This window comes from Eretmochelys imbricata, chromosome 9, assembly GCF_965152235.1.
Source record: "Eretmochelys imbricata isolate rEreImb1 chromosome 9, rEreImb1.hap1, whole genome shotgun sequence".
In the NCBI taxonomy this organism is placed as follows: Eukaryota; Metazoa; Chordata; order Testudines; family Cheloniidae; genus Eretmochelys; species Eretmochelys imbricata.
In genome coordinates this window covers 69289027-69314091 of record NC_135580.1, presented here as the reverse complement: position 1 = coordinate 69314091, position 25065 = coordinate 69289027, and the positions used below count along the sequence as shown (strand labels likewise).

General features: G+C 38.1%; 1 protein-coding gene across 1 annotated transcript in view; it reads left to right on the top strand.

Moving 5' to 3' along the window:
* PCDH11X (protocadherin 11 X-linked) overlaps positions 1-7745 on the top strand; it is a 667082-nt gene extending 659337 nt beyond the window's left edge. Inside the window, 1 exon segment of the mRNA XM_077826378.1 lies at positions 7539-7745. Within this exon segment, the coding sequence (XP_077682504.1) occupies positions 7539-7745 (207 nt within the window).
* The last annotated feature ends 17320 nt before the right edge of the window (positions 7746-25065 follow it).

The window sequence follows — 25065 nt, the reverse complement described above, 5'->3', positions numbered from 1 at the left end:
TCTCAGTGATCTGTAAGAAAATATAAAATCATTGCTGGTAAATTTTTCAGATGATGCAAAAATAAGTGGATTGGTAAATAATGGTGGGGATAGGTCAGTTAGACAGACTGACCTAGAACGTGTGGCAAGGTGGTCTCATTTGAGAAATTTGTATTTAAATACAGCCAAATCCAAAGTCATCTATATAGGAACAAAGAATGTAGGTCACACATAAGATGGGAGAATATAGCCTGCAAAACAGTGACTCTGAAGACGACGTGCAGGTCATGGTAGATAAACAGTTGAACGTGAGCTCACACTGTGATGTTGTAACTAAAAGAGCGAACATAGTATTTGGATGTATAAGTCGGAGTAGAGAGCGTGCCTTACCTCTGTATCTGGTGTTAGTGAGATCGTTGTTGAAATACTGTGTCCAGTTTGGGTGTCTTCAAGAAGGATGATGAAAAATAAAAAAAGAGCTACAAGAATTATTCAAAGCCTGGAAAACATGCCTCAAGACGTGTCTACACAAACGCTTGATGTGCGGAAAGCTGGGGTGTAAATCTACATTGCTCCAGTGAGCCGTGTGCTTATTGTCTATGTGAACCCTGCTGCTGCAGATTTCAAGTCTTCTTTTAAAATAAAATTTTTGTTAGGACTAATACACATACCTTTGTTCTTCATTCAAAAATCCACCTTCCAAATGGGGGGAGAAGGGAGAAGGCACCTATAAGACGGTTGTAACTTTAAAGTAATTAATTATAAACCATAAAAGGTTAGTGTGGCATATTTAAATTGACATTGTAAACATAGATATCTTAGAGTAATTGATCTGAGCTGAATGTGTATGTGAATTACTGGGAGTAGGAGTTGTATAATGATTGGTGGAAACTGAATATGTTGCAACTATAGCAGTCCAGGCTATGAAATCTAGGCAAAAGAGAAGTAATTTTGGCTTTCCTTTATTGGGTCCAACAGTAGCGATTATTTTTCTGTGTCTGAGGTTGGATGCTTTTAACCTGTAAGCATTCTGCTGTTTGTTTTTATGCAATTCAGAAGGTATTGTATACGGATAAAATCTGAAAACAAAATTTGGTGCTGTGTCTCTGTAAAAAGCATGTGGAACAAAAGATTATACTTAAGTACTCTGTGGGGGTAAATATAGGAAAAACTGAGTTGGAAATAATGATGATTGGGGAGCCTTTCTGAGCAGTGTCTAGAAGAGCCATTGGTGTTGACTGAAGATGATTATATAGTCAAGATATTTATCGTATATATTCCTCTGACCTATGGAAAGTATCAGTAAAAGAGAAAGTGCAGTGATGGCAAAATAACAGGGTTTTGCATTGAAAAAGAAAAAAAAAGATGTTGACTCATTTGTCCACTGGGAGGAAACACTGGAGGAAAAGATGGAAATAACCTTTTGTTCTGTTTTCGTGGTATCTTAGAGTGTGTATTTGAAAAAGCGCTGGCTTAAATCATAATTTTCAACTAACGAATATAATTAATCCAACATAAACTAAAATAGTAACGTAAACATTTTTTGTACACACTCTTATTTTAAACTGATATTAATTTGCTTCAATGAATGAAAATAACAAGGTTAATAGTTTAATGCTACTGAGTTGATATCAGCTGTTTTTTTTTCTATTTTTCTTTTTTCAGTTTTTGATTATAAATTAACAAATCCCCTGGTGTATAATTCCAGGAATTATCCCTCCAATGTATCGAAAGCTATTTACTTAGACTCATCTTTTATAGGTCCCACTGCCACAGTCTAATTATTGTCATGAAACAATGAACTCTGTGTAGTTTGCGGCTTTGATCAGTCTTCATATAGCTTGGAATAATGAGGGTGAAAGTTTTGTTTTGTTTGTTTTTGGTTTTTGATTCGGTTTCTTTTTGTAATTCAGTTTGATCCCACCAGAGACAGGCTGCTTTACAAAATGCAGCCTTTTCTTAGCTGCCAGATGACACCTCTGACAAAAATTCTGATTGTGCTTATGACATCTCTGGAAGCAACCTTCATTGTCTTTTAATTTCACTGAAGAACAAATTTAATAGCACTAAATATGTCAAAAAATGAATTTGAACTAAAAAATGTCGCACATCTTTCTTTACACTGAAAAGAAGCTGAGAGGAAAGTTATGGTTTGTAGCTCAAGTTCCTTTAAGGTTCTAATCCTATATTAATATTCTGTAAAGCTAGAAAAATTAAAGATTTTTTTCTTTCTTTTTAAAATGTGGTAACTTGTAATCAAATGAATAAAACAGGCCATAATCCTTGTTATTCTGTTACTATGTCTATATACTCCCTTTGGAGATAAATAGAAAAACAGCTGGAGTCTGAGGATATTTTGTAATCTTATAAATTGAAATTGAAATGCCTCAAGGAGGAAATTTCCAAAATAAATGTGACAGAAGATAAGTCCCTGCTTTTGGCAAAATTTTATTAGTATGACTTGTTCCAGATTGTTGTTGTGGTTTCTGCATGAATTAAGACAATGGCAGCACTGTTACTTGGGAAAAAAATAGTACTTTTCTTCTCTCATGTTGATAAATTGCTCTAGAGGTAACTGCTTTGTTATCAGATTGTATTATCAAGTGTGTCAAACTTTGCAAGCACATTTTCAAATTAATGATTATGAGCCAGATCCTTACCTGATGTAAATTGGGGTAACTCCATTGACTTCAGTGGTACTGTGGTGATTTATACCAGCTAAACATCTGGTTCCCTATACTTTTAAGGCAGATATTTTTGTCTGTTACTAATAAAACCTTAATTTATGTTAACTGAAATAATATTTAAAAACTAATTTACTTTTCCCCATTTGTTTATTTGATTCATAGATTCCAATGCCAGAATGAACTATTATTTTCATTTAGTCTGACCTCCTGTGTAACACAGAACTTCCCTAAAATAATTCCTATATTAGCTCTTTCAGAAAAAACCTCTAATCTTGATTTTAAAATGTCAGTGATGGAGAGTCCACCATGACACTTAGTAAATTGTTCCAATGGTTAATTACTCTCACCATTAAAAAATTACTCATTTCTACTCTGAAGTTGTCTAGCTTTACCTTCCAGCCATTGGATCATGTTATACCTTTCTCTGCTAGATGGAAAAGCCCATTATTAAATATTTGTTCCCCATGTGGATACGTATAAACTGTAATGATGTCACCCCTTATTAACCTTCTCTTTGTTAAGCTAAATAGATTGAATTATTTGAGTATATCACTGTAAGGCATGTTTCCACTCCTTTAATTATTCTCATGACTCTTCTCTGAACCCGCTTCAATTTATCAACATCTGTCTTGAACTGTGGGCACGAGGACTGGCCACAGTATTCTAGCAACAGTCACACCAGGACCAAATATGGATGTAAAATAACATCTCTACTCCTGCTTGAGATTCCCCTGTTTATGCATCCCAGGATTGCATTAGTTTTTTTGGCAGCAGCATCACACTAGGAACTCATGTTCAGCTGATTAACCTCCCCACCCAGAATCTTTTTCAGTGTCACTGCTTCCCAGTATAGAGTCCCCCCATCCTGTAAGTATGGCCTACATTCTTTGTGCCGAGATATATATATTTACATTTAGCCATATTAAAACAACACTGTTTACTTGCACCCAACTTACCAAGCAATCCAGAGTGCTGTCAATCAGTGACCTGTCCTCTTCATTATTTACTAGTCCCAGATTTATTGTGTCATCTGCAAACTTAATCAGTAATGATTTTATATTTTATTTGAAGTAATTGAGAAAAATATTAAGCAGTGTAGGGGCAAGAACAGATCACTGCAGGACCCGACTGGAAACACATCCGGTCGATGATGAATCCCTATATACAATTACATTTTAAGACCTATCCGTTTAATGTGTGCCACGTAAATTTTATATCATTCTAGCTTTTTAATCAAAATGTCATATGGTACCAAGTCAAACACCTTATAGAAGTCTAAGTATATTACATCAGCATTATTGCCTTTATCAACCAAACTTGTAATCTCATCAAAAAATATATCAAGTTACTTTGACAGGCTCCATTTGTTTTCATTCCTCTCATCTTGACAATTCAGTGGAAAACTGAATATACCTAGTTCTACAGTAATATTCAAAGGGGTAGTTTCTTTTGTGTCTGCAAAAGTTGTGTCTGGCAAATAGTTTATGCACTGGAATATGATGAGTCATAGTCATTATAAATGTATCTTAATTAGTGTTACTATTCTTTTTCTTATTAATATCCTGTAAGGGCCTTATTTTTACATATTTACGCATGCGGTTGCATGTCTAATTGTTCTGTGCAGTTACTATATTTTATATATGCAGATTACATGCATAAATGTGCACACATTTTTGATTATCACAGGGCATAAGGCAGTTAGATTTTTTTTTTGCTGTAAATTCCTCACCGTTGCTCCTATTATTCAGCTTCACCAGTTGTAACAACGGTGAGAGCACTAGTATAGATTAGATTTCAAGAAGCCATGGATATTTTAAGCATTGTGTCAACTGGGCCAGAAGACATCAGTCATCTCTGTGGAACGATCCCTTCCTCTGGGCCTTCTGGGGGGCACTTTTTGGGTCTCTGTGAGTTTGTGCTGGGGAAAGGATCAGAGACTGGGCAGGAGTGTGGTAGTTGCGGGTGAAAGTACACATTGTTCCCCATCCATTCATGCAAAACATTCCACAGCGTCTCTTTCCAGGAGTTTCTGTGGACAACTACAGGCAGGTTGAGTCCCAGGTAGCTTTTGGATGGGTGCACTAAGTGCCAATACCAGAACAGAGGCATAGAGGATCTATATAGATAGGTCTGGCCTCTTGTGGATCCTCCATAATCTGTGAAATTTTAGCGTGGGCCCTGAGGCCTTTTCTGCTGGGGCGAGACCCCACTGTCTCGAGTGCAAGACCTCTGCAATGGGATCCTCATCATTTTTTTTTCTGTAAGGAAGATGATCCAAACCATAGTATTATGCTTCTTTTGGGGAAAAATCTGAATGTTGTTGAACAAAGATGTGATATGGGTGTAAAACTAATGTAGTGAGCACAGTTTGCTAAGAAAACTTAATTTCTTTACAGTCACATTTTTATTTCTGTGTTGTCCATTACATTCTACTTGGAAGCTTACAGTAATTTTATTAAAACATGTATGTTTACATCCATCGTGGTGTTCAGTACTTAATGTCATAAGAAAGTGATGTTGGAGGTGTTTGTAATAACTTCCGTGTAACTTTAAAATGTAAGGATTTTTAGACTTCAGAGTGTTACGCTCCGGGGTAAAGGTATGTAAAGAAGGATGGGGGGAAGGAGCACAAACCAAGTGGACCTTGTAAACTGGAGTAATAGTAATAGGATGAAATTTAATAGTGAGAAGTGCAAGGTCATGCATTTAGTGATTAATAACAAGAATTTTTGTTATAAACTGGGGATGCATCACTTGGAAGTAACAGAGGAGGAAAAGGACCTCGGAGTATTGGTTGATCACAGGATGACTATGATCTGCTAATGTGTTATGGCCATAAAAAAAGCTAATGAGGTCTTGGGTGAGACCATCAGGTGAGGTATTTCCTGTAGAGATAAGGAGGTATTAGTACTGTTATACAAGGCACTGGTAAGACCTCATCTGGAATACTGTGTGCAGTTCTGGTCTCCCGTGTTTAAGAAAGATGAATTCAAACTGGAACAGGTACAGAGAAGGGCTACTAGGATGGTCCGAGGAATGGAAAATCTGTCTTATGAAAGGAGACTTAAAGAGCTTGGCTTGTTTAGCCTAACCAAAAGAAGGCCGAGAGGAGATATGATTGCTATCTATAAATATATCGGAGGGATAAATACCACGGAGGGAGAAGAATTATTTAAGCTCAGAACCAATGTGGACGCAAGAACAAATGGATGTAAATTGGCCATTAGGAAGTTTAGACTCAAAATTAGACAAAGGTTTCTAACCATCAGAGGAGTGACGTTCTGGAACACCCTTCTAAGGGAAGCAGTGGGGGCAAAAGACATATCCAGCTTCAAAACTAAGCTTGATAAGTTTATTGAAGGGATGATATGATGGGATAGCCTAATTATGGCAGTTAATTGATCTTCAACTATTAGTGATAGATATGCCCAATGGCCTATGATGGGATGTTAGATAGGGTGGAATCTGAGTTACTACAGAGAATTCTTTCCTGGGTGTCTGGCTGGTGAGTCTTGCCCATGTGCTCAGGGTTTAGCTGATCACCATATTTGGGGTTGGGAAGGAATTTTCCTCCAGGGCAGATTGGCAGAGGCCCTGGGGATTTTTCTCCTTCTTCTGCAGCTTGGGGCATGGGTCACTTGCTGGAGGATTCTCTATGCCTTGAAGTCTTTAAACCGTGATTTGAGGACTTCAGTAGCTCAGACATAGGTTAGGGGTTTGTTACAGGAGTGGGTGGGTGAGATTCTGTGGCCTGCATTGTGCAGGAGGTCAGACTAGACCATCATAATGGTCCCTTCTGACCTTAAAGTCTATGATTATATGAAATTCTTTGCCTCAAACCAGTCATCTTGCTATGACTGTTTTGCTTCCTTACCCATTTCACCTTCCAAATATCAACCTTAGTATGAAGATAAATGGCCAGATTTTTAAAAGGTGTTTAGGCACCTACTGGAATTTTTGAAAAGCCCTAGGTAGGCAGCTGGCACCTAAGTGTTAGGTACCTAAATGCTTTTGAAAAATCTAATTAGGCACCTAAATACCTTTAAAAAACTGGCCCCAAAGCTCTTTGAATTATGGATGAAATCAAAACAAAAGCTTATGTCCCTACAATTTTTGGAGGGGAAGGTCTGAGGACTACTTTTAGTTCATTTGTTTAGATAGATTTTTTTAAAGATTTATTTTCATTGTAACATTTATTGTTATGTTATTACTGTGATTCTGAAAGAGTCAACCACATCAGTTAGAAATGTTTCAGAGTAGCAGCCGTGTTAGTCTGTATCCGCAAAAAGAAAAGGAGTACTTGTGGCACCTTAGAGACTAACCAATTTATTTGAGCATAAGCTTTCGTGAGCTACAGCTCACTTCATATGGTGCATCCACTACTTATGCTCAAATAAATTGGTTAGTCTCTAAGGTGCCACAAGTACTCCTTTTCTTTTTATCAGTTAGAAATGTTTCACATTCTCTGGCCTTAAAGTAGGGGAGTAGCTTATAATGAAAAGAATATATTTTGAAAACCAGAGAAATGAGCAGAGAAATAAATTCAGACTCAAATGGTGATTGAAATCTCCAAGTCGATTTATGGAAGGCTTCAAAGGCCTGTGAAGGTTGACAGAATCTCTTTAGCATGAGGCGTCCTTCATTCTGCATCAAGGTTTACAGTTTTAAAAAATAGGAAAAGCTCTGCTGTCAGATGAAGCAGGTTTGAAAGCAGAGATGCCTGTTCACAAAAGCCTGAAATTGTGCACAACTGTAGATAATGTTAATGTGTCCTCACCAGATAGCTGAAATAATATATTTCCTACATTGGATGCATTAAGCAATTACTCAGTTTGTAGTTGAAACCATATAATTTTCTTTCTTTCCTTGCAGTCGCAACGCCGTGTCACATTTCACCTCCCAGACGGCTCCCAGGAAAGCTGCAGTGACAGTGGGCTTGGAGACCATGAACCCAGCAGCAGTGCCAGTACATCGCATCCTCTGCCCCTTGGTTTCCCCCAAGAGGAGTACTATGAACAGGCTTCGCCCAACAGTCGGACAGAAGGAGATGGCAATTCGGACCCGGAGTCCAGTAAGTGATGCTCTCTAGGCATATTAATGTTAATAAGTCACAAGTGGGCTAATTTTAAAGCCACTGATTAAAGTTTAATGCAAAATTAAGATGGGAAAATACTATTTTGGTTGCGAACTGGTACGTTTTAAAGACAAAAACGACAAAGTTCAAAGCAAATATTTTTGACCACTTTGTGTTGAAATGCTCTGTCAGTGTTGTAGCTGGTTTGCATCTTTATTAGCTGGGGTTTGTTATGGGTTTGGCATGCTAGAGAGAAGTGGTGCTTTCTGGTTGGCTGTCACTGCTGCCTTTTTTATCCACACTGATGCTCCTCAAGAACTGTATGGCTTTTAACATTTTCCCTTTCCATACTTTTCCCTACTGTGCATTCTACAATAGCAGCAGAGCCCTCTGAGCAACATGCAGTTCTTTGAAATCACTGCTGTTCTTCAGAAATTAAAGGTCCTCAGTTTAGTGTCTGTGAGGGCAACCTGTGATGTGAGGTAATCACCCAGAAAGGCATTGCTTGTTGAGTCATGTTGCTTAATTAAACAAGTGGCACTGGAGGTTGATGACATCAGAAAGTGGGGAGGCAAAGCTGACATGTCAAGGTGTACTCAGGGCCAACTTACAACAGTGTATTTGATTTAGAACAAGAGGCTCCTTTGTAACTGTCACTCACCATGACAATCTCTCCCCTGTTGGACAAACACTGGATTCATGTGCTTTTCATCTCCCCTGGGTCTAGGCAGGCTCCAAACACTGTCTCTGGTCTTTAGGCTCATTGCTGGCATACAGATTCCCTGATGATACCCCTTCTCCGAAGTGGTACCCCACAGTCCAGCTGTCCTAGGCCCCAAGACCATTACTGAACCCCCAAGTCTCGTTAACAGCTTAAACACACCCTTTCCCAAGCTCCACTCATAGAAGGAGTCTGGTTGACCATTTAACCCATTCAGAGGCACAAGTCAGTTGAAGCCAGGCACTTAGAGGCTGTGCAAAGTAACTTCTTAATCAAACATGCAGAAAGCATAGAGATGTACAGATCCATGCAAAAAACAACAAAACCTGTTCTCAAATCCCTCCCTTCAGTGTCCTCACCAGTCTGAGAGCCCCTGGGGTTTTCATCTGTCACTTTCAGGAGTCCCTGGTCCTCACTCCTTGGGACTCAGACTTCTCGTCTTGGTCATGGATTGTACTCTCTGACTCATGCAGCAAACTCCGTTCAGCTTCTGTTGGTCTGGAAGTCAGACAGTTCTCTTTAGCTCAAAAAGCAAACCTCTGTGTTTTTAAAAGCCAGCCTAACACCTGGTTTCTGTGATCTGTCTCCTGTTTTTGTTTTTCATTTTCCATTTTCCATTCTCTGCAGATAAGCTGGAGAAAACTGGTTTTATCTAGGTTGTAACCATCCAGTTGTTTTAGGACCAGGTTATTCAATTGTTGTTGGTCCTTAATGGCCAGCCCTTATAGGGGCAGGCAACCAAGTGCCATTCTCCCTCTTCTTAGCACAAAAGGTATGATGAAAGTATACAGCAAAAGACAGCCTTATGGGCATAAACACACAGAGAGTTCATAATATCAAACATAATTCATACATTTGACATTGACAGAGTTCCCAAATCCTCACAGTAACAATGCCAAATTCACCTCTAGATAGGGTCGAAAGAAGGAAACACGCTTACTTCCATTTCACAGAACAACTAAAGATCCTAATGTCTCCAGCAGAGTTAGAAGGGGGTGATGATGAAATTTTAATCTAACTTAACAACGGAAAGAAAATGAGTTTATCCTAACAATGTCTTTGGAGATGTTAATTATATTACAAGGGGATATTGTATTAGTCGTATATGACATTTCACAGACTTGTTTAGTACAACTGAATGAAAAAGTGTAGCTGAATAATTTACCCTTGAAAGTTGAGATGTTTTGGTGTTGGCAAAATATTTGTGAGCAGTGCACAGAAATATCAAATTCTTTTGTTTAAAATATTTGTGATGTCTCTTATGAATGGCTCATGAACAACTAACTGGGCATCTTCAGTAGCTGAAGTGTTCAGCAAATGTGTTGGCTTGTTTGTATAAGTTTACATGGTTTTTGAAACAATGCTAAAATATTCCTTGTTTGGATGTCCTTAAATTATTTGAGTTTGAATGCACTTTTATTTGTATTCATGGTAACAAAGCTCAGCTTTTCACCAAACATAACCACAAAGGGGGCGGGGGAGTCACACACAATCAAAAACATTAATTTTTAAATTTGAATGAATATTCATGTTTTTTTTCTTTTACTATTCACTCAACTCTGTTATTTACCCATACTTCACCAAAGTAAGTATTAGATGCAGGATATAGGTATGTATGACTATGGTGCACTCTGAGCCTTGACTTGACTGCAAAGGACATCAGAGTGAAATGGATGCAAGAGAAATCACTACATTAGGCAAAAGTGCACAGATGCTGCCTTTGCCACTTAAAATGAGGCTCAGGTTTGGAGCTGTTGCTCTTTTTGAACCCAATTTCTACAGCTTTAGATCAAAAGAAAAATGGATCACTTAGGAAGCCTCTGAAATGTCAGTTTGAGTCTAATAATATCCACACTGACAACTGAATGCCATTGACACATCTCACTACGCAGAGACACCTGATGTCTTTTTGAGTGTGAAATTTGCAGAAAGTTTAGTCACCTGTTTCAGAGAGAACTAATTATCTGACAGCTCGGTTTTAAACTTGATACCAATAATAATTAGTGTTTTTGTAGTGTTAAGATGTGTTCTCTAACTTTTATCCTTTTTCAATAACCTAACTACCATATACAATTGATGCAGTGTGGCATCACCCCTTTGATTTGAAGATCTCAGCTGCTTGTGGATACTCTAATTATTACTGTTATGGCATGTATCTGATGCAAATACCTAGCAGCAGGCAATACAACTACATTTAAACAGATCTGACTCCTGTGCATTTCCACAAAAGTAAATATCAAAGTACAGTACCACTGTGGGAAAAATGTTGGCCTATTTTTCATTGAAATTACTCATTGCTGTAATTTAACTTGTATCACAGTGGAGTTGGGAGGAGCAGAAATATCTTGTCTTACTTGCTCACCAATTAATATGTTAAACTTGCTGTCCAAGAATTTAGTACTTTGTTGGCTAAATTTGTCACATGTACATAAAGTTTCCCAAGATATTTCTTGTTTAATATCTATTCATTTAGCTTTAGTTTCTCCTTCCACGCTCGAAAGCCACCATGTGGAAACGCTGATTTCCTCCACCAAACAAATTTAATTTTCGGTCTAATTCAGAATGGCTTGATAAAGTTGAAGCACTCTCAGCTCAGTTTGTTTCAGGAACAGACATATGGCTAATGTAAAAAATAAGGATATGAAGTAAAATGAAGGGCAAGTCTAGGAGGTAGCTGAGACTACTATAAAATGAGGAGCATGACCGTTATTCCTTCTCAAGACCTCTCTATAGTCTTGGAACTTTCTTAATTTGAAACACTGATCTGAATATTGGGCTTCAGGATATTCTTCAAATTGCCTGAATGCAGTTTTATCCAGACTTGCAGAGCAGGGCTATACAGCGTGAATGTGAAAAGCTTTTAATAAAACTACTCAGTTAGAACTGACCCAGAACTTATTAAGAGCCCTATCAAAGGTGACAAATGTCCCATCAAACAGGGTTATACCCACAAGAATTTGCTTACTCTTGCTTCTCCTAATTGTTGCTCTTTGGTATTTTTCTTTTCTTTTTAAGAGATTTATTCTTAAATAATAATTTATTCTCCTGTAGAAAGATAAATATTAAACGACATGGCCATGAGAGGTTACCTTAATATTTGGAAGCCCTGTCCTAAAATGGAAACTTTTAAAACAAATAAACACTGAAAGACATTACCAATTTATCAATTGATCCATTGGTCCTAATCATAGAATCATAGAATATTGGGCTATCTTCTGAAATATCAACAATATCAGTTGAAACAGAATTAATATCAAACTTACTAGCTACAACAAAATGACTGTTGCAAATCATTGAAAGAAACAAAAGATCCTCTTAAGAGTAACTTTATCTGGAAAATATTGGAGATGCAAAATTCCCCAACTTTGCCCTCCAAAAGTAGGGGGAGTGTTTTGTTTTTCTCTCCCCCCCCCCCCAAGAAAACAGTGCCACCAGCACAAGAGTTATGAGGAATCCTACAATAATTAAACTACTATGAGCACATGATCGAAGAAAACAAATATTGGTAAGAAATTGTTTTCGGTTTCAGATTTCTTGGCAGAGGGGGAAGGAGGGAAGTGGTATAAGAATAAAACATTGAGAAAAACACCTATTCAGTGTCCTTTTAAAAAAATAGTTAGATATATATTTTTAAAAATTGGAGAAGTGTTAGTTAAAGCTCTTTGGCTTTGTTGGTGTAATTTTTCACTCAAGAAGGAGCTCTGGAGTAACATACAGTACTGGTGCTGTATAAACGCATCGTAATGCAGAGCAGTTGCCAATAAACTCTGTTGTGTTAGTCAATAGCAGCATAAACAGGCATGTAAACTGTTAGAGGAAGTTAATGTTATCCTTAAGCAACAAAACTAACTTATGCAACTTCTTTTTCAGTTTTCATTTAAATATATTGCATGCCCAATCTGTTGCTTTTTCTGGTAATATATTACCTAAAATAGTAAGCTGTTCAGAAAAAGAATTCTTTCCCTTTTTGACTCCCACAACAATTCAGCAGAAATGTGTCTTTAGTTGTGAATCCAATTGTAAAGAAGAAATGTAGTATATTTAAAGAGAACAAATTTGATTTTAAATCTGTTCAATGAAGGAAACAATGTTAATGCAATGTTAAGAACTCACACTTAAAGTCAGGAAATGAAAAAGTTTACGTATTTATCATGCCCACAGATGTGAGGTTGGGATGCTGGGGCTGTGTACCAAGTCATAGGCAGGACAGCCCTGGCTTCCTCACCCTTCTGCTACAGCTATTCTGGCAACAATCTGGTGCTCTCACTCCAGTACTGTGATGATGATGCTGTTTTTGCTATTACATGGGGCTGGGCCTGAATCTTTAGAATGCTCTGCTATTTTGATACTGCTGATTAAAATTTCCAGAGGAACACTAGCCAGGGAAGGGAAATATGGTGATTTTTAACAGTTTGTAACTCAGCTAAATTCCATGGCACGTTACTCCAAAGCTTTCTAACTGTTGAATTTGCTCATATTCCACTCGTACCACTAGCCCCTCCCCAACAATCCCACCGGTAGGGTGAATGCCAACCACAGAAAATATTTGCTGAAAGGATGACTGTTTCATAAAAAATAGCTTGTGAATACAGGGATTAATAATGGGTAACTGGTTTGCAACCTTGCAAGTGTTGCCTGGCACCCACCAAAATAATTAGTGACAGGATCGTATAGTCCATCTGATGTAGTTTTGCAGAAGAAACTATTAGTCTCAAACTGAAAGGAAACAATCAATGTGAATTGTTTCATCATAGAAGAAAATGGCTACATTTCTTCCCATGCTGCCTTGTCTGATGCTTAGAAACACTCTTGCTGCTGAAATATGTTATTTAGACATTGTAAGTAAAACTGTCCTCGCAGTTGGACAGCAGCCCTCATGCTGAGATAAGAGATTGTGGAAAGTGTTGGGTCTCTTGCCCCCCTGCTTAACAGAGCGTCTCTGGTGTATTCCAACAGGAATGTGCTCTTTTTTAGAAAAGATTTTCTTTCTTTTTTTTTCAAAAAATACCGATAAAGTATCAGTCATTGCTCACCCTAGTGATGGACAAGGAATATGGTTGAGTACTTCTGTTCCAGATTCTTCATCCTAAAATGTAAGATAAGATAAATATAAGACCTAGATATGGGCAATAGGGAGACAGTAAGAATTGTCCTATCATTTTTTAATTTTTTGTCATGGATAGGCGGAGATTATTCCATTGTAATTAGGGAAAGATGAATTCATGTGAATGAAATATTAACCAATTCATTCTCAAACTATTCACATTTATTTTCAGAGTTGAAAAAGTTTGTCTGATTTTCCCAAAAAATTGTCATGGCCCTCAGTTCTGACTTGGATCAGAAGCAGGAGTAGAAATTGTGTGAGTGAAACTGTTCTCAGATCACATGCTCAAAGTGAAAACAGGAAGCATCAGAAATCTTTCATTTCCTAGATTATCAAGAGATGCAGATACCGTAAATATCAGAATCCCAACCATTACTGAATTGACCACCTGTCTGCAGGTCCCCAGTGGTTAAATTCATGTTGCTGCTTGTGAGCCATGGAACTTTTGAAAGCACTGAAAATGGCTGACATTGTGAAGTCTCCTAGAATCCCTGGGCAGGTAAGAGCCTGCATACCAACCATCCCTTAGGGTGTCTTCCTCTGGGTCCCACAGCTGTGGAACCTCTGCTCGATCAAAGTTTGTTCTTTTTGTAGCTATACTTTGTAGTTGTTAGGTTTTTTTCTGTAGGTAATGAATTCTTGTTTGCGGATCCTGTTGAGCCGAGCAATTGGTCTAGGGTGGATTTTTTGGTTTGGTGTATTTTTTCCGAGAGATCAGCTGGCCTCTTTGTGTTTTATTCTTCTGGCCAGTGTAAAGTATTTAGCCTGTTTTGTTCTCCACTACTGTAACTCTGGACAAAGGTCCAGCATCCAAATAATGCAAAGTCTTTTACAGTAAAGTGCATGACTGACACCCCTTACAGATACTTGGGTGGAGTTTGTCTAAGGGGCACACTCACTTGAGAAGTGTGTTTTCTGTGAGGATTTTTCTAATCAAGTATCAAATTAAAGAGGCCACAAAAGCTCAAGCTTTCTCTAACTTGCAAAGCTTTATCAGCTGCTAGCTTTGAGCTTTATGAATGAGCTTTTGAGATTTGTCCACCAGTATACGGTAATTATTGTTTTACCATTGGATTATCACTTTGTTACCATGCTATTGTAGTAAACACTGGCCACCATTACATTGCCATATATTTACAGTTACCGCATATTTGGCAGTGGTGATAATTATTTCTAGATTGCAGTGAAAGCCAGTTTACCAGCTTATCAATCATGTCAATGTATGAAAAAACATAGGAAGAGAGAACGCAAATCAGAGTACTTAGAAAATGGGTGTGCAAATAATTCCCCAGATCAATAGGGTGGGGATCTTTAAGACGTGGTGTTGAAGGAATGAATATGAGATGGATCTGAGGAGAAATCAGATACCTAGGTAGAATAGGTTAGATGGAGAGAGAAGGGAATTATCCTCAATGTAATCAAATCACTAATTCATACTGTTTTAAAAAGTCCTGACAAGTCTGGATTTTGAGAAAATGCTTGATTGTAAATATTCATTTCACATTCAGAATCATCAGATGTGACAGCATTACAGTCGGTGTAGCATTTGGCATGCAGTATCAGGATATTGAAGAACTGATGTGAAACAGCATTTAACAGCCAATCAAAAGACTGTAGTTTTATTTTTTTCCACAAATCCTTCCCCCTCTCACACACACACCTTTAATTCTACAACCACTTTTGAAATGCAGCATTGACATTTGTCTTTATGTTATCAAGTTGCCATAGCATTTAGGTCTAATAAAGCACTGTATTTGAGACAAAGAGGGAAATGCTGTCATTAGTAATTTAAAGATAATAAATCTCAGACTGAAATATGTCCCAGCCTGCCACGTCTGTCTGTCTGAGTCCCTCTCCTTTTACTATATTGGGTTTGCCTATCCCCATGGCTGTACACTAATAATTAATTCAAAGAGGGTTGAAGTAATTAATCTTTCTGAGCTAGTGCAGTTTGATTGATCTTCTACGTTTAATCTAATTAGCCTGTACGTAGGTGGGAGAATGTAAAGGCTGACTACTGTACTGTACTACTTTGAGAAATGCCAGCCTTTTTGATGACCTGCTGAGACTGCTGCCATGAATCATATATACATGAAACACTAGGGGTAATCAGTAGTTGGATATTTGATTTAAAAGGTGGGAAACTGGTGAAGATCAAAATCAGGGTAGATTGAACATCTTCATTTAAATGCATATATCCATTTGTATTAGCTTAATAATGTAACTTTATATCTTGATTGTGCACATTTAAGGGCGCTAGGGGTTATACAGCTGAAAGCTAAATTGGATTCTCAAAATATTTTAGCTGTTCCTTTCTAAACTGCAAACTGTAGGCATAGATCTGGCTGAGCATGGGTAAACATGTATATGGCTAGATTTGAATGCAAGGTCAAACTGTAAACAAAGGTGTGACAGGCTGTGTGCTGAAGATGACGTTTTTAGGCTTCTTAAGATATGTGGGAACACCCTGAACTGATAAGCCTGAAATATAGGTAAGGTGATGACAAAAGTGATTGGTCATTACACAATCTGCAAAGCAACTTACCCTTACATGATTGGTATGATGTCCAAACCAACTAGATTCAAGAAGTATAGATGTTTATACACATTTTTCCTAGCTATTAACTGTGCAGTGTGTGACATGATTTGGAATAACTGGTATCACCCTGTACCTAAATCCCTCTTTTTCTGTGCTTGGCCAGCATGAGCACAGAGCTGTTACCTGCCTAATAAAATAACCTGAATGATGGGATGCAGTCGAACTGAGTTTGTGGATCCCAGAGAACTGGATGAAGTGTTCTCTCAGAACTATGTGGATAAGATGTGTTCTGGATAAGAGAAGTCTAAAAGGTCTTATCTCAAATCACAGGAGACAATTACTGTGTATGAATAGCATATTTGTCCAATAAAAACTGTCATGAATTACAAGAAGTCAGTTATGAAATATTTTGTGAACAAAGGATATTTCAGCACTTGTAATGCCTCAACCTCCTCCTCTGCTTTGGTTGATGTAATTGACGTTACTGATTGATCAGAAATGTCCTACAGGAGACCTGAAAACAAGGTAGCTTGATTTAGGATGATTTTGAAAAGGAATGCTGGGGAAACTTTCTTATCATAGTCCTAGGTAGGGTGGGACTTGGAATGTCTAAAATTGTTGTGAGGTTTTGGCTAGAATTCCCAAGAAAATGTCAATAAGCGTGAGAAACTCTCGGCTTCAGTTTTTGTTTCAAGTGAAAACTCAAGCTGTTTTTGAAAGAAATGCAGAGTTGAGAAAGCTGGAGACTGTTTTGGATGAACACCACCAGCATATAGTTTGGAACTGAAATCATGTAAAATTTGTGTGTACACATGAATTGCATTTGAAACCAGGAGGAACTCAGCAGTTCTGACTGAGCTTTGCTTTGAGATTTTAAACTACACTTGGGGTGGAGGGTGTACAAACCTATGATGAAGAAAAACAAATAAATCCTTGTGAAACCTCTGAGTTTCAGATTTGATGATTAGAGTGGGGTCTACGTGGTGAGATGAACTTCTAAAGGGACCGTGGAAAGAATTTGGCAGCTCGGGACGTTGGGGGTTCTAAAATGTAGGGTAGAATGGGCTAACTTGTGACTCTCCCCCTCATCCTTTCATCAACCACCTGCTGTGATTTCTGAGCACAGCCAGCAGAGTGTCATTTTTCAGCCACATGTCCCCTTTAAAATACCTTTCCTATTCGTGTGACAAAAGAAATAGGCTAGAAGCCTGCATGGCAGTATAGCCTGAAAGGCTTGCTGAGTCCTAGCAGGTTACCAGGCCCTCATGGTATTTGAGATTGAATAGAGCCATAACTTTTTAAAATGATGAAAACTGGAAACATTAATCATAATTTTTCAAACCTCACAGGTTTAGATGAATAGGGCTTGGATTCAACACAGCCGTAGTTTTAGTTTTAAATATTAAAACCTGGCTTGGCCCTTTGTTTTCCAAACCAAATCCAGTTCTGTGCATTGTAAGTAAGTACTTTCATTACCATGTAGTGCTGCTCATGTGCATGAGATACTGAGCCCTTCTCTAAGTACCTAAGAGGCAACAGACAAGCTTTTCTGAAGTGACTGTATAATTTTCGGTGTCTGATTTTTTAGTGCCCATCCTGAGCATCATTAAAGGGACATGATTTTGCAACAAAGCTGAGCACTTTCACTCTAGAAAATCAAGCTAAGGTGAGTCTAGTTGGTGCCCCGAATTGGAGACTCTCAAAATCCCTAGTCACTTTTGAAAATTCTGGGCTTATAAGAGCTGAAGATGTGTGTGAAAGCAGGATTCAGAATCAGTGTGTTTTAAGAAATTTCAAACATTTAATTATTAACATTAAAGTTTAGCAATGCTTCAACATTTTACATGCATTTTTGCATGATTCTGGAAAGATAAAAGCACACACACATACTCCCTTTGATGCACAGTCTTCTTTTCATAGAAAATCAATTGGAAAATTTTATCCACATTGTTGCTGTTATCCTAAAGTATACCTCTACTTTCTCCTGCATTTCCTGGACCGCATACTGGGATAAGATAGATCATTTCAGGCGTTAACTTTGTGTCTCTGAATACCTGCTCACTTTATTCCCTAATGTGAAATATAAATAATACAAATATTGTGTGTATAAATAGATAGAAAGAATGGATTCACCCTAGAGTTCAGAAATCTGCCATTACCTGAGAAAGAAGACGGCACACTTGATAGTAGTTTGTATAATAAATGAGCCTTGGCAGCTATAAACAGTGATTTAGTAGCAGATGCTCTCTGATGTGCATTCATGTTATCACTTAAACTGACATGGTTTTGGAAAATCCTATTTTTCTGTTTGAGGTTTATGGAAGTTTTAAAATACATCACTCTAGCAAGCAGCCTGGGGAGGAGGTGGGAAGAGAACACATTTCTTCCCTTTGTATTTTCAAAGTCCTTTTCTGTGACTAGCTGTCATATTTACAGTAAATAAAGGCATTGGAGTTTGGTTGGGTAAATGGAATCTAATTCAGGGTAGCCTGTGTTTGAGAGGGCATCAAGGGCTGGATGCTAGCAATAACCTGAAAAGTCACAAAGGGCATAGATCAAAATGGAAAGTGTATCTGTAATGTATGAAAGTTGAAGTCGCAGATAGAGTTCCATTTTGGTGACAGCCTTGAAGATGAGTGTATCTTAGGTATCTTAAATCTAGTATGGATTAGGTAGAGGTTTATCACTGAGAAGCAGGCCACTCTGAGTAAAGCAATCCCTTATCTTGTCCATTCTGCTTAAAAATGACAAGAGCTGAGAACCTGGCATCCGCTACCAATTGAAAGCTGATGTCACAAGGTCTGGAATGTCACTGAGCTTGAATAACTGCCTTTAGTGACAGAGAATAGCTGGCCTTCTCTTCACAATAAGCCTTTCTTTGCTTCTAATTTTTTTATTAAGCCACCTACACCATAAAATAAAGTTCATATGACATTTATGTTTCTATTATTTATGAGCCACGAGGCAATTCATTTTATGACCTTCTTCTGTCTATCTTCTACTTATTTTATCTTAAACTCTTACTTCTCACTTATCTTTGAGCATAACAAAATACTGTCATTGCCACTTGTTCCTTTTATATTCTTTCACAAGTCAAGATAATCGGCAGTACTATGCGTGACTTCTGTACAGGTGAAACATTAGCTTCATTGGTAGCACTCTGTTCCCTAATTTCCTTTAAAAAAAGGAAAGAAAAAGAAGAAAGGTCTGAAATGATTCTTAATTTGGAAGAATTTCCTCAATATGCCAAAATTCTGGTGATACCTTTTGATCTTTCAGTTTAGTTAGAAGCTTCATAATTACTTGCATCTTCTGAATTCACTGTGACTAGTAAACATATCAAGAAATTCGTTTAATAATGGATAACTATAGACAATCTGTCTTAACAAGAATTCTGCAGTTTGTTAATTTACATCTTTATTGAATGCTGAAGATTCCCAAAAGACAATGGGCTGGAAGTGGCAGTGTTTTGCTGAGTAAAAGTGCTTTTAATCAATAATCCTAGTGATTTTTGTCCTTGTATGAGTAAGTATGTGATTCTGGTTTAACATTTTCACTTCTTAATTTCTCTCTCTAATGGACTTCCCTCCCACTGACTTTAAGTGACATAGAGAAATAGGTGTGATTAAAGATATATATGGAGCTAACCAAGAGAAACAATTATGGGTTTTGTCTCAAAAGCCCTTTTTTCTAGCTTTTTCTAGGTAAATGAAATGTCTTTGTATTCCTCTTCACTCTTGGAACAACTCAGTTACTTTAATCTATTTCTCCTCTCTACTTTGAAAAAAGCAACAAATTGTACTGGAGAAATTGCTATCCTAATCTGCATTTTGTGAATTTCCAATACGTCATGGGCTTGATCCAATGTCCATTTAAATCAACAGGAATCAATTAAAATCAATTACATTTACTTCAATAGGTCTTGAGTCTACTCTCATTTCAAAAGAACCATAGGGTTTGCCTTACCAGGTCAGCTTATTGATTTGGCTAATGCGGTGCCCTGATTTTATCTCCAGATTCAATATCCTTTTGAGAAGGGAAAATTCCATTGTGTGGATTAATCTTGAGAGAACTGTGTGAAATATTTACAATGAAACATCCATTAGATTTTCATCAAAATCTGGTCAGGCCTTGGTGCAAACCTACTAGGAGAGTCAAAGACCTTTTTGAAGTGAACAGAAGGACCCGTGTTTATTTATAATTTGCACTGTAATCCTGTGAAATTCAATGATTTTATGTGACAACAAGTGAAATTCTAAATGTGTGCAATAGCTAGTTCTAACCATCCTCACTCCCACACTATATATGATTATTTGCATACACCCATTTGCTGTGTCTTATTTTAAATTCTTGGTACAGGGACTATTTTAGTACAGCTCCAAGTGCATATGGCCCTGATCCTGACTGAAGCCCTTTATTTTAGAATATAAACAAAGCATTAATAATTTTACACTGCAAGTGACATTGATATGCAGTAATAGCAGGTGCTGTATTGATCAGCAAGGCTTCAGACTTCACTTCATGTGCTTTTGCTTTCGTTTCGTGTAGCAATCATAGCAAATCTGCTATGCCTGGATAGTCCTGGATGCCACAATTTATACTCTGCAGTAGATGACATCTATTGAAGGATAGTAGATCAATCACGTTGTCTGCTATTTGCATATATGCTGTAGTGTAACTCAACACATCATAAAATCAAAATAGAATTGTAGGACTGGAAGGGACCTCGAGAGGTCATCTAGTCCAATCCCCTGCACTCATGATGGGACCAAGTATTATCTAGACCATTCCTGACAGGTGCTCATCTAATCTGCTCTTAAAAACCTCCAGTGATGGAGATTTCACAACCTCCCTAGGCAATTTATTCCAGTTCTTAACTACCCTGACAGTTAGGAATTTTTTCCTAATGTCCAACCTGAACCTCCCTTGCTTCAGTTTAAGTCCATTGCTTCGTGTCCTATCCTCAGAGGCTAAGGAGAACAATTTTTCTCCCTCTTCGTAACAACCTTTTATGTACTTGAAAACTGTTATCATGTCCGCTCTCAGTCTTCTGTTCTCCAGACTAAATAAACCCAGTTTTCTCAGTCTTTCCTCATAGGTCATGTTTTCTAGACTTTTAATCATTTTTGTTGGTCTTCTCTGAACTTTCTCCAATTTGTCTACATCTTTCCTGAAATGTGGCACCCAGAACTGGACACAATACTCCATTTGAGGCCTTATCAGTGCATAGTAGAGTGGAAGAATTACTTCTTGTGTCTTTCTTACAACACTCCAACTAATACATCCCAGAATGATGATTGCTTTTTTTACACTCTTGACTCATATGCAGCTTGTAACCCACTATGACCCCAAGATCCCTTTCCGCAGTAGTCCTTCTAAGCAGTCGTTTCCCATTTTGTAGGTGTGCAACTGATTATTCCTTCCTAAGTGGAGTACTTTGCATTTGTCCGTATTGAATTTCATCCTACTTATTTCAGACCATTTCTCCAGTTTGTCCACATCATTTTGAATGTTAATCCTATCCTCCAAAGCACTTGCAAACCCCTCCCAATTTCGTATCATCCGCAAACTTTATAAGTGTACTCTCTATGCCATTATCTAAATCACTGATGAAGATATGGAACAGAACTGGACCCACAACTGGTCCCTGTGGGATCCCATGTTATATGCCTTTCCAGATTCATTGTGCACTACTGATAACTACTCTCCCAACCAGTTATGCACTCATCTTATTTTAGCTCCATCTAGGTTGTATTTCTCTTGTTTGTTTATGAGAAGGTCATGCGAGACAGTTTCAAAAGCCTTATTAAAGTCAAGATATACCTCATCTACTGTTTTCCCCCATCCAAAAGGCTTGTTACCCTGTCAAAGAAAGCTATTAGGTTGGTTTGACATGATTTGTTCCTGACATCCACACAGATCACCTAATTATCTTTTAGGTGATTGCAAATTGATTGCTTAAGTATATCTCCATTATCTTTCCAGTACTGAAGTTGAGATGACTGGTCTGTAATTCTCCAGGTTGTCCTTATTCCCCTTTTCATAGATTGGCACTATATTTGCCCTTTTCCAGTCCTCAGGAATCTTTCCCGTCTTCCAAGACTTTTTGAAGATAATGGCTCAGATATCGCCTCAGTCAGCTCCTTGAGTATTCGAGGATGTATTTCATCAGGCCCAAATGACTAGAAGACATCTAACTTGTCTAAGTAATTTTTAACTTGTTCTTACTCTATTTTAACTTCAGATTCTATCTCATTTTCACTGGCATTCACTATGTGAGATGTCTAATCACTACTAAACCTTTTGGTGAAAACTGAAACAAAAAAGTCATTTAACACTTCTGCCATTTCCACATTTTCTGTTATTGTTTTTCCCTCCTTACTGAGTAACGGGCCTACCTGTCCTTGGTCTTCTCCTTGCTTCTAATGTATTTGTAGAATGTTTTCTTGTTACCCTTTATGTCTCTATCTAGTTATCTCATTTTGTGCCTTGGCCTTCCCAATTTTATCCCTACATCCTTTGTTTATATTCATACTTCGCAATTTGACCTAGTTTCCAGTTTTTTGTAGGACTCTCTTCTGAGTTTCAGAAATTGAAAATCTCCTGGTTAAGCCCGGGTGGTCTCTTGACATATTTCCTATCTTTCCTATGGAGTGGGATAGTTTGATCTTATTCCCTAATAATGTCTCTTTGAAAAACTGCCAATTCTGTTGAACTGTTTTTCCCCTTAGACTTGCTTCCCATGGGATCTTACCTACCAACTCACTGAGTTTGCAAAAGTCTGCCTTCTTGCAGTCCATTTTCTTTATTGTGCCATATCCCTCTTGTCATTCCTTAGAATCATGAACTCTAGCATTTCATGGTCACTTTCACACAAGATCCCTTCCGTTTTCAAATTGTCAGCCAGTTCCTCTCTGTTTGTCAGACTCAAATCTAGAACAGCTTCTCCCCTAGTGGCTTTCTCCACCTCTGAAATAAAAAAAATTGTCTCCGATACATTCCAAGATAATCTTTTTGGATAATCTGTGCCCAGCTGTGTTATTTTTCTAACAGAAATCTAGGTAGTTGAAGTTCCCCATCACCACCAAGTCATGTGCTTTGCAAGATTTTGTTAGTTGTTTAAAAAAAAACTCATCCACCTCTTCTTCCTGGTTAGGTGGTCTGTAGTAGACCCCTACCATGAGCAGGAGCCTACCAAATTCAGTCCATTTTGGTCAATTTCATGGTCATAGGATTTTAAAAATCATAAATTTCATGATTTCAGCTATTTAAATCTGAAATTTCACAGTGTTGTCTTTGTAGGGGTCCTGACCCAAAAAGGAGTTGTGGGGGGAGGGGGAGTCACAAGGTTATTGTAGGGGAGGTTGCGGTACTGCTACCCTTACTTCTGTGCTGCTGCTGGCATCGGCGCTGCCTTCAGAGCTGGGCATCTGGAAAATGGTGGTTGCTGACCAGGAGCCCAGCTCTGAAGGCAGAGCCACTGCCAGCAGCAGCACAGAAATAAAGATGGCATGGTCTGGTATTGCCACCCTTCTGCAGTTCTGCTTGCAGAGCTGGGCCCTCAGCAGCTGCCACTCTCTGGCCCTTCAGCTCTGAAGCTAGCAGTGTAGAAGTAAGGATGACATGTTTTGGTATTGCCACCCTTACTTCAGTGCTGTAGTGAGATACATTTTAAGGATTATTTAAGTAGTATTTGTTTCTGGTAGAGTTTACCCTGTGTTAGGCACTTTCCAATCATAGTCCTTGTCACAAAAACCTTACAGTGTTATAGACAGAGAGAGCCAGAGTAAGGGAAAGAGATATATCATATTACTCCTGGGGGAATTCTGTGCCAAAAATTAAATATTTTGCACCAAAAAAATTAAAAATTCTATGTACAATATTTTAAAATTCTGTAAAATTCTGCATATTTTATTTGTCAAAATAACACAATAGAATCACTCTGGTTTCAATTATTTCTGTAATTTATTTAAACTAAAACACAATGGATGAAAAATGGGAGAGGGGAGCATTGGAGGAAATCCCCTTGCCTAATAGTAATATAGCTAGGTTTCTTTCTTTCTAGTTATTAGTCAACAAATAAATGCAGTAATATGCTCAGTGTTACATCATAGGCAACAGAAGAGCAAATGAGGGCTGGGGAAACAAACTCACAATTTATATTGGCTACGGAACTTCTCCAGGAAGAGCAGTAGCAAACAGTTCAGAGAGCACATTTTGACAGGGAATTTTTTTATTCCAAAAATTTAAACCAGTTCTAGTCACTAAAGCAGCATAAGCATTTATAAGGCCATACTGTCCTTTACACCACTCTGGCAATGTAAAGGAGCCTTAAAACTTTTACACCTGTCTTTATACTCCTGGGAGAATTCACAAAGAGAATGGTAACAATTCACTAAGCAGGCCGGCTGCTACCTTATGCTCTGATTTAGGGACAGAGCCTGCCCTACACCTACCTCCTCAGAAACACCCTAAAGCCCTGCCCCTCCATGCTGAGCATGCTACAATAGCGAGCAACAGGGACGGAGTCTCTCTCTCTCTCTCGCACATATACACCACTACCCACCTCACTACCGGCTGCTCTGGGCACCCAAACCAACCTGCCTGCGCTGCCGGGGAGGGGCACCTGACCGCTCTTGAGCCTTCCCTTTGTTTCCCTGTCTGAAGTTATTTTTCTGCAGGGAAGCAAAAGAAATCTGTGGGGGACATGAATTCTGAATATGCACAGTGACGCAGAATTCCTCCAGGAGTAATCATATAAATAAAGTTGTCAATGAGGTAGCTGGCCACATCTTGGTAATAAAATACTTTGATTTGGTAACATACTCCTGCTGTTGTTTTTGAAGTAGTTAATTACTATCTGAAGGAATTGCAACTCAGAAAGTCTGAGTCATCATGTCTCCCAAGGCTAAAGTTCAATAGAGGTCTGCCTAAAGACACAATCTAGGCCATAGCTTTGAA